The 10893-nt window shown below is 47.6% G+C and overlaps 1 protein-coding gene across 1 annotated transcript in view; it reads left to right on the top strand.

The window, feature by feature from the left end:
* The first annotated feature begins 341 nt into the window (after nt 1-341).
* METTL9 (methyltransferase like 9) overlaps nt 342-10893 on the top strand; it is a 27461-nt gene continuing 16909 nt past the window's right edge. The window contains exons 1-3 of the mRNA XM_053364579.1: nt 342-815; nt 5121-5311; nt 9824-10033. Coding sequence (XP_053220554.1) covers nt 444-815; nt 5121-5311; nt 9824-10033 — 773 coding nt within the window. The 5' untranslated portion in view covers nt 342-443. The remainder of the gene's footprint in view (nt 816-5120; nt 5312-9823; nt 10034-10893) is intronic.

The following is a 10893-nucleotide window of genomic DNA, read 5'->3' as shown; positions in this document are numbered from 1 at the left end:
CTGTACAATCGGCCATTCCCGTTCAGCATTGGTTGTCACAGCCGTGCCGCAGGGGGCGTCCTCGCCCACCCTCCCGCCTCCGAGAGAACGCAGCCTCCCTGTCGAGGAAAGGCCGCCTTGGGAAGTGGAGGCGCCTTCCTCCTCCTCCTCCTCCTCGCCTCGCTCCTTCCCCTCCCTCTGCGCATGCGCCCCGCAGCGGCGGCCATTGTGCCGCCTCTCGTTTTGAAAGCAGCGCCCCCAGAGGCGCTGTCCTGCGCCGCGCCCTGATTGGCCGAGAGGGCGGACAGAAAGGCTGAGCGCTCGCCCGCCCACCGGCCCGCGCGCGAGCGAGCGAGCGAGGCGTTCTCTCGTGCGGGTGGGTTGGGTTGGTTGGTGTCTCCGGCCATCCCGTCCGGCCTGGGCCCTCGTCCCTGGGCTCTCGGGTTCCGGCCTCGCATGTATGCATGTGTGTCTGTAATGTATGTGTGTGCGTGGATGTGCGGGCACTGAATGGGGAGCTCCGCGCTGGCTGCCGCCGCCGCCGCTGCCGCCGCCGCCGTTGCTGCAGCCATGGAGAAAGGAGGCGGTGGTTGCGGGAGGGGGTGATTGAGCGCCCCTTTCTTCCCTCTCCCACCCACCCCCCACAACCCCACCCCACCCTCATGAGACTCTGCCTGGTCTGGCTGGGCTGCTACACCTTGTCTCTGTGGGTGCTGAGGAAGAGGATGTGGTCTGGGCCTGCCAGGTACCTGAGGAGCCCTTTATCCAGGTCTCTCTACATGAATATGATGGGCAGCCACAGCCAGCCAGCCCCGGGCATCAAGGAAAACCACCAGGTATGGACCAACCAGCAGGAGGAGCAGTACTTCTAAGCCCCCCACCCAAAAACCTTTTTGTGAGGGGGGAGGGGCGGCAGGAGGAAGAAGGGGGAGGGGTGTGTTTTGAATGGGCCCCACATCCATCGCCTAACCCGCTCCCCTTCCCCCCAAATAGAGAAGGATTTCAGGGTTTGGGGTGTAGGGTAGCTTCTCTTTTATATTCATCTCTCACTTCTTTTGGAAGCGTGTGATTTGAGGTGAGAGATGATGTTGTTTTGGGGGGAGAGAAGAAGAATAAAAAGCTCCTTGAGGAGAGTTAACCTCTGCCCCACTCCATTCCCCGCACAACACACACACACAAAAAGAGGATTGGAAGAATCTCTCCATACTTGGCCTAAGAGACAGAGCGAGAGAATATGGACACATCCGGGTGAGAGATCAGGAGAAAGATTTGTGGGTGTTGTGCTTTGTGCATTTAGTCTGTGCACAAAATAAAGGAGGGGAGGAATAAATCTCATATGGGACATGGTTTGGTTGTCGGGGGGGATCAGCGAGCTTCTGCTATTTCTGTGGGTAACAAGACTGGCTCCTTTGCCCCCCTTTGAGTGCAGGGCAGGAGACTTCGGAAGAGCACATGCTACTGGTGAAAGGTGGGGATACAGGGGTGGGGGGAAGCGAAGCTGAAAAGTTGCAAGGAGGAGATGAGGATTTACTTGGACCGTGATGGGACAGGGAACAGGAAACTTAACGTAGTATAATTGTTCTCTTCCTTTCTCTGCCTCAAAATGTTCTGAAGTACAATCGGGTGAATTTGTGCTGAATGTGCAAATATAAAACAGCGGGGAGGAAACACAATCTGTGTTCAAAAACAATAGTTCTGGCCATGAGGCAGCTTTGTGGCTTTTGTAAGTATGAGCTAAGCAGGCATGGGGAGTTGCTAGGGAAAACAAGGCACAACGCAATTTTTGTATGCTTGTACCTGTATAAACAAGACTTCTGCACACACTTAGAGCTGAAAATTCCAGCAGTGCTGATTGCTGTGCTGTTGCAACTTCCGCTCTCTCATCTTTGATATGTGATAACGATTCTCCTTTCTGCCCATTGACAGTATGGGATGGATAATTTAGCAGTCAACCCCCAAATGCTGCCCTTTATTTAGAACTCACAATAGGACTCCCAGAGTTTGTTTTCTTCTCCCAACTCCAATACATTTGTCATCACTTTGTGTTCTTTTCCTTACCCTTGTGACCTGACGGACTGGAAACTCGTTTGCAAAACCTGTGTGCACCCAACCCATCAATCCAGTTTATTGAACATGACACCTGCCTATCCATATTTCTGTCACTGCTTCCTTCCATCCTGACCATATATTTATTTATAAATATATTTTTAGCCTGACATTCATCACGTGATCCCCAGGGCATTTTACGACCTGATTAAAAATACATCAGTTTGAAACAGTTAAGAGCAGAGAAAAACACAGTGCTAAAATTCCATGAAGAGTTTAGTCACAAATTGCATTAGCCAGCCTCCCATAACACCTGGGTAAATAAACTGGCCTTTGCATGGCACTGAAATGCCATAAGCATCAGCACTAGACATGCTTCCAGGGGAGAGACGTTCCATTGAGTGCCACCATAGAGAAGGCCTCACTCCATGACAACACCTGATCTTTCTCCTCTCAGCGTTTTTTCATCTGAACAATCACAGATCTAGCTACTGAAGTTATCTCCCAACCTATACCCGCCTCTCACTCCCACCTCTAATAAGGCCCTCACGTTTCCTTCCTTCCCCAAGGACAAATGTTCTGCTTTGAATTGATGCATGTGGCCTCACCCACCTCTTTCCACTGCTAGCAAAGTGCAGCTCAGTGATACTGAATAATGTTGCAGTTTGACCTCCAAAACAGAAAATGTGAACTTGCATAGTGAGGTTGAAATACTCTGAAATGTATGCAAAGAGAACAGGAATCAGTGAAGCAACAAGATTAAAGGAGCTCTGGAGTGGTCGTGTGCAACAAGTTAGGTACATGTTTGTAATGTATTATGCATGGCTGGAAAGCTCCCAGGCATGCTTCTGGAAACTTAACACCACCTTCCGAAATCTGCAATATTTTTCCAGTAATGTGGTTGTAGGTAGCTTTGGGGTCACTGTTGGCATAAATTGATGACTTCAGGGAAGGAATGCTAGTTTGATATGCTGGCATTCCACCTGGAACACTGCATACAGACCACTGTGCTTAATATCTTAAAAGCCAACTGGAAAGAATGGATTTGTGTATTAAAATACCCAAACCATTTTAGATTCTTCCTTTTAGCTCTTTTGGTAGAGTAGGGTAGCAAGATTGAGAGTTGTATAGAGCTCATTTCAAAGCACAAGATTTGAATTATTTGAGATATAAATATAAATTGTGTGTTAATAGTGCCAGTAGGCATTTATATGCATAAGTATTTTCAGGCCTTGAACAGGGAACGGCAAATGCTGGAATGTTGAAGTTTGAGCTGCAAGTGCTTTGTAGATACCACTGTCACACTGATTAGATATTATTCTGAACACAGTTGATTTTAGGTGAATTTTGTAGTCAAAAGCCAAATAGTTGATTGGGCCAAGAGTGTCTTAAGAGCTGTCTGCTTCTGTACAAGCCTGTCTGACCCTTAGGAGAGGTCCTTCTTTGTGTACTCCCAACTTGAGGCAAGGCAAGTGGTGAGTGAGGATGGAACACTATCTGTTATTGGCACCCCAACTGTAGAATACCGTCCCCAGCTAAGGCCAGTCTCATGATGCCAGTTCCTGTGAGCTGTAGTTTACTGCTTACAGAGTACAATTTTCAGCACCCCTAACTAACTACAGTTCTCCAGATTCTTTGGAGGAAGTCATGTATGGTGTGAATATGACCTGAAAGACATTGACACTCAGGGTCACAGCCAGAGGTCCTCATCACCTGATCCTTCTGTTTGCAAAACATGTGCTTTTCAACTAAGCTGCCACCCTTCCCCAGTCCGAAGACAGTGTTAGAAACTGAGATATGAAAGCTGGGAGCTAAATGGCACCTTAAACCTAGGTTATGGGTGTAACAATGAAATGTCTAAGTGAGCCTTTTTATAACAAGAATACAAAGCTGAAAATGAATGAACTGAATCTAAAATATTATGTTCATTTTTCATATGGTCTAGTCCTTCTGCTGCCCACCCCCCTAATATTCTTAAGAGGGACTCTTCACCAGTCTCCAGAGAGTGGCTGGAAGTGGGGAGGCAGAAAAAGGTCCTCCTTTCCTTCCACTCTGCAGTTTTAATCTGAAATCTTAGGCGCAGTACTGCACCCAGAACTCAAAAACTGCTCACACTAGTGAAATTCCCTATCGCAAAATGCGCCAAGAACAATGGGAGTTTCGAATACTGTCCAAAGATCGTTCTCCTTTACTTAAGCCTGGCTTGGCAGTGCCGACTAGGGCTGGGCGATGTTCGATTTTGAACATCACGATCTATCCCCAGCCAGATATCGTGGTTTGGCGATGTTGAAACAAGCTGCATTTGGCCCCAGCCAGCTAGACACAGGGTGAAACGGCCGCTGCTCTCACCACTGGATCTGGGGCCCTTTCACCCCAGCGCTTCGCAGGCTAGGGCCAACACAGCTGAGCGAGCCCTGACACCTCAGCAACATCGGGCTTCGCTCTGTTGTGGCGTAGAAGAAGTCTTCCCCACCCCATCTGATGGGATGGGGGGAGACTTCTTCCAGCCCCCAATCTGAGCGTTCTGACACCACAGCAGCATTGGGCTTTTCGCAGCTGGGGCAAAGAAGAAGACTCCCACCCACCCCAGCTGAGCGATCTGATGCTGATGAGGCCTTGGGGTTGCTCAGACGGGGGTGCAGTTTCACAGAGCCCCCACCCTGCTGCCGGCTTGGGCAAGCTAGCGCAGACTAGGGGCTCTGTTAAATGCTTGGCTGAAGGGAGCAGCAACCAGGTGCCCATCAGTTGAGCAGTTTAAAGATGCGGAAGGGAGGAACAAGCACCTTGCCGATACAGCTTGTTCCTCCCTCTGCGCCATATGAGGGCAGACCGCAACATTGGTTTCACTCAACGATATATTGCTGGTGAAATCTCCGTGCTTCCGAACCCCCTCTGCTAGCAGCATCTCCTGGATGAAGCTGTGCTGCTAGCAGAGGGACTCAGGAGCGGAGCAGTTTCACCAGCGATATACCGCTGAGTGAAACCAGCATCACAGTCTGCTCCTCATACCGGTCCTGGGCGATAGGTCGATATATCGCCCAGGCCTAGTGCCGACATGTGAATAATGATTCTTGTCCCTTTTCCTCCCCCTGCAGTGGTACGTGTGCAATACAGAGCAGCTGTGTGAATCTCTTCAGCCTATCTTTGTCCAGAGTTACCTTGACCAAGGAACACAGATCTTCTTAAATAACAGTATTGAGAAATCGGGCTGGCTGTTCATTCAACTCTATCACTCCTTCGTGTCCTCTGTTTTTAGCCTGTTTATGTCCAGGACGTCTATCAATGGGTAAGTGCCAAGTGGAAAGTGGCGAGGGGCAGGGTGTGTAGGTCTCAAGCTCAAACAGAAACGTCCTTGCTTCTCTTGTGCGGCTTGACTTTTGCACCAGGGAAGCCCACTTCCAGATCCTAGTTAAATGAATTATCTAAGTGTTTTCCTAAGTGGTGTCTTATGAGATGACTCGGAGGCAGCTATGCCACGTGATTGCCCTGGTTTTTGGAGGAGAGCAGGAATTGTCGCTTTGACAGTGCAGCGACAACTTTTCCACGAAGAATGTGCATGCATCTTCTGATGTGTCCATCTCATTCAGTATCCTGCTTCCTGTATCTTGTTTCCAGATGCCTCTTGGGAAGCCCACAAGGAGGACATGAGACCCTCAGAGACTTATATTCTGAGAGCATACCGTCGCCATGGCTAATTGCCATTGACGGCTGGTCCTAACAGCCATCATACCTTGTAGCATTCAGGATAGCTCAGTTAATATTGCCTCCTGGTATCTTGCTCACGACCGAGGCTGTTTTTCAGCTGGAACTCTCAGGAACACAATTCCGGCACCTCCCAGTTGGGTACCATTGCCATTCTAAGAGAGCGAGGGAGGTGTTTGTGGTGGGTTCCTGCACCTCTTTTCTCGAAAAATAGCATGATTATGACATTTCCAGCAGGAGTGGCTGGCGAAGAGGGACATTGTCATATACCTGGCCTCCTAGCACTAGCGCTGCTGCAGCTTACCTAGGGGGGAGAAGCAAAGAGGCAGGAAGGTGGGCTCTGTGTGGATGTACCAGTGCGAGTGCTGGATTGCCTCTGCCAGTGCATCCCCCCACCCATCCCCTCGCCCCCATCTTTCTCTCCACACTGGTGCCAGGGGAGCCACTTCTGATTTCTAGAATTCCCCCATGGGTAGCATCTCTGCTTGAAACATTTAAGTGCCTGCTTAAGACATTTTTGTTCAGGCCAGCCTTCCTGGAGATGTAGAACGCTGAAACATACTTTAATCTCTTTTTGCTTGCTGTTTGATTTTGATTGTTTTAAACAGCACTTTTAATAATTGATCATTTTAATCCTGTTGTGTTTTTTGGTGTTTTTTTTTGTAAACAGTTTAGAGGTGTTGTTCCAGTTGTGAGTGGTATATCAAAGTTCTGAAATAAATAAAATAAAAAATCCCATTTGAGCTGGAGCATTTCAACCGGAGCAGTTCTCTCTGCTTCCAAACTCAAGAGGAGCGTGCTGTAAAGCTTTTGCTCTCAACTTCTATATATCAGTGTGTACAGATGGAAGGAGGGGGAGTGGTATTTGATTAATAATCAAATGGTTCTCCATTCTCTTTAGCCTAGGAAGACTGAAGATAACCATGTACATAATGGAGTTGCTTGTCTTGGAAGGGTCTGTTCAAACAGGTTTTTCACAGGAAACTTGGAGCAGATACTCAGCATGGAGAAAGCTGCCCTTTAGTGTCCTTTGAAAAAACACAACGCCAGTTCATTTCTACACATTAAGGCCACCTCCTCTGCTTTGCCTGAGCTGACAGATTGAACTAATATGCAACTGGAACCTTCAACCAAATTTTTCACTGTAGCAAATTTCCTTAGAGATGAGCCCATAACTAAGCATTCAAGCTGGGTGAAGACTTAAAAGCTGCTTTATTTGGGGGAGGGTCTCCAAATTCAATCAGAACAGTGATACTGAGGAAGAGACCTACCACTACCCAATCAGTATTCTTGAAATTACACGTACACACTAATAATACTTTTATTGTCAATGTACAACCTGTGTACAGTGAAATTAACCGAGCCTCCCCCCCCAACACTCAATCCCATTGCACTCTGTGTGCTTGTCGCACAACACACCAACCCCGAAAGTCAGTTGCACTATATTATTTTCCGTTCAGCAGCCTAACAGCCCACGGATAGAAACTGTTTTTTAGTCTGTTGGTACGGCGCTGTCGGTTAAACCACAGAGCCTAGGACTTGCCGATCAGAAGGTCGGCGGTTCGAATCCCCGTGATAGGGTGAGCTCCCGTTGCTCAGTCCCTGCTCCTGCCAACCTAGTAGTTCGAAAGCACGTCAAAGTGCAAGTAGATAAATAGGTACCGCTCCAGCGGGAAGGTAAACGGCGTTTCTGTGCGCTGCCCTGGTTCGCCAGAAGCGGCTTAGTCATGCTGGCCACATGCTGTATGCTGGCTCCCTCGGCCAGTAAAGCGAGATGAGCGCCGCAACACCAGAGTCGGCCACGACTGGACCTAATGGTCAGTGGTCCCTTTATATTTACCTTTTACAACTGATTATACTTCTATATCTCCTGCCCGAGGGTAGAAGATTAAAGAGGTGCTGGCTGGGGTGTGAATCGTCCATGAGAATTTTTCTCGCTCTCCTAAGGCAACGATCCCTTGCGATGTCATCTAGCGGGCTCAGGGGACAGCCCATGATATCATGTGCTGTGTTCACCACCCTCAGTAAAGACTTTCTGTCTGTGGCTGTCAAGTCAACGTACCACACTGTGATACAATATGAGAGGACACTTTCTGTTGTGGTCATCAAGAAGGAGGTCATCAATTGTTGTTCAACATTGTTCTTTTGCAAGACCCTGAGGAAATGGAGTCTCTGTTGGGCCTTCCTAACCACCTGAGTTATATTTGGGGAGACGTGCATTACACCTGCCAGGGTGGTGTGCCTTGCCTAGCGCCACCTTCAGTAATATGCTGGCAGACAGCTGCTTGAGAGCTATGCATCCTGCATCCCAGTCATAGATGCAACCCTGGCAGTCCTTCCCATGCATTTGCACCCAGCTGCGCAGTTTCCTTTAGTGCCAGGCCCTCCAAAGGACTCCAGGCTTTATGTTTTCCTTTGATGCATGCTTGACTCTACATCCTCTTTAGCTGAGTGAATGAAATACCATGACTTTTTAAAAAAAAACTCACCCTTTTACACGTTATCCTGCTATACAGTTTGATCTGAGCTGCTGCTGTTTCAATGAGAGAGGAATTATGTCATGAGCCAATCATATTTCTCAGCTAGACGTTTCCTGTGGGGTGCACAGTCGACTGCAGTGCCTCGCTGTATCCCCTTGTATCCTCGCTGTTTTTGCTCCAGTCCAAAAGGTTTCTGTTGCTTTGAATGCCTTCTTGCGGTGTCTTTAGGAATAATGCCCTTGAGCCAATTTATGTGAGGGATGCTCAGATGTACTGCCAGGGGGCTGGTCTTTGAAAAGTGAATGCCACTCGCTTTCATGTTTTTCTTCCAACGCCCGTTATAAAAATGGCAGTTCCCTCCGGACCATTCCATTCCACGCACATTGGTACGTTTTTACTTTTCCCACTTTTTATCTGCTCTCATTGTCTTCGCCAGCCGTTCTCTCTCCTTCCCATGTCCTCTCTCTTGATCATGATTCTGCTCTTTGCAGCTGGGACTCGCTGGCACAGATCACCTTTTTACCCTTCAGCTTGGGCTCCTTCCTGTGGTTGACCTGACGAATGCATTGCTTCCCTCTTGTGACTCTTGCTAACCAATTATTTTCTTTCCCCCCTGGATTCTCCCACTCCTTATTCTTTCATTCACTTGCACCTCTGGCACAACTACTGTAATCTTACAGTATAGACTTCAAAGTGGGACAAGCAGAGATGCCATTGATACAATCCACAGAGACCCCAATTGTCCCTGCTGCAGATTCCTTAATGAATGGCTCATTTGCCATTCCACGTTCTTTTCTATCGCACAAGGAAGCTTCGGATACCTACTGTGGTCTTTGCTGCCAGTTTATACCGTTTTAAAATATTAATCTCCTTTCCCACTGCTCTAACGATGTCATCTTCAGCATCTCTTTCAGTCTGTTTCTTCTTCTATTCTTTTACATCTTCCTTGTCACTCTTGTCTTTTTAAAGCTAACCTTTTTTGAGTCCTCTTCTCCTCTAATGCCTTTGAATATCAAGTCAGCATGTAAGGCAGGCAAGTCCAAAGTCCGCCGGTTGGTTTAATCTGGTGCCTGTGGCAGTTTATTTCCTGGGGTAAAATAGTAAAAAAAAGCTCGACAACTTTGGTTGGCCCTTTGGTCAGCCCTCACACATGTTCAGTTCATCAAATCTGCCCCTCTTTGAAAAAAGTTTGGACACCCCAATAAGGCTTCATGGCATTGCAAGTTGGATGTCACGTAAGTGGAATGTTGTCTCTCTTATTGGGCCAGGCAGCTTGTTGTAAAATACTGCAGTTCTTCATTAGGTGACTTTAAATGCTGGTTAAGGGCCAACCCAGGTCAAGCCCTATCTGCACTATTCATTTAAAGCAGTATCGTACCACTTTAAACAGTCATGGCCTCCCCTAAAGAAACCTAGGAACTGTAGATGTTAACAGTGCTAACAATGGTTAGGAAAACCCATAGGGACTGAATGTTAAACCACTCTGGAAATGGTTAAAAGGTTCCCCATCGCTATGTCTACACTGGTTTGAAATTAAAGAAATGTTGTCTCCACTTCCTAAATTTGCCCACTTTGTTCATAAACAAATAAAACCTCGTCGTCTTTTAACATTTCAGGTTACTGGGAAGAGGTTCCATGTTTGTGTTTTCACCCGAACAATTTCAGAGACTGCTTAAAATAAATCCAGACTGGAAATCCCGCCGGCTTCTCGATTTAGGAGCAGGAGATGGAGAAGTCACAAAAGTCATGAGTCCTCACTTTGAAGAAACCTATGCTACCGAGTTGTCTGAAACTATGATTTGGCAGCTTCAGAAGAAGAAATACAGGTATATTGCTTGCTAAGTGGGCTGTGTGCTACGTCAGTGATGCTACGTTAGCTATCTTCTCCCCCACCCCTGCCATGGTCTATCAAAGCATATAGGCTGTTACAAGATTTCTATCTGATAACTATAATTATTTCTGCAAATTAGGGAAGATACAATCTGTTTGCTTTTTTTAAAAAAATCTCATTAGGATTTACAGTCGTACATTGGAAGTCAAACGGAATCCGTTCTGGAAGTCCATTTGACTTCCAAAATATTCAGAAACCAAAACACGGCTTCTGATTGGCTGCAGGAAGCTCTTGCAGCCAAGCGGAAGCTGCGCCAGACGTTCGACTTCCAAAAATTGTTAGAAAACTAGAACACTCACTTCCGGTTTTTGATCGGGAATCGAAACATACGAGTTCCAAGGCATTTGGCAACCAAGGTACAACTGTATATCCTTTCTGCAAAATATCCAAGGTGGTTTTTCAGACATGGGGCAGTGGGGTAATGTGTGCGTTTCCCTTGCGCTTGCTGAAAGGAGGAAAGCTGAGCAATAGCCGTGTTGTAGTTGTAGTAAAAAAGGTAAGGTAGGTAAAGGACCCAGTTAGTCCAGTCAAAGGCGACTATGAGATGCGGCACTCATCTCACTTTTCAGGCCAAGGGAGCCAGCGTTTGTCCACAGACAGCTACCCAGGTCATGTGGTCAGCATGACTAAACCGCTTCTGGCGCAGTGGAACACTGTGACAGAAACCAGAGCGCACGGAAATGCCATTTACCTTCCCGGCGCAGCGGTACCTTTTTATCTGCTTGCACTGGTATGCTTTCAAACTGCTAGGTTGGCAGAAGCTGGGACAGAGCAATGGGAGCTCACCCCATCGCG

Source organism: Podarcis raffonei, chromosome 14 (assembly GCF_027172205.1).
Source record: "Podarcis raffonei isolate rPodRaf1 chromosome 14, rPodRaf1.pri, whole genome shotgun sequence".
Taxonomy (NCBI): domain Eukaryota; kingdom Metazoa; phylum Chordata; class Lepidosauria; order Squamata; family Lacertidae; genus Podarcis; species Podarcis raffonei.
This window is presented reverse-complemented; position numbering and strand designations above follow the sequence as displayed.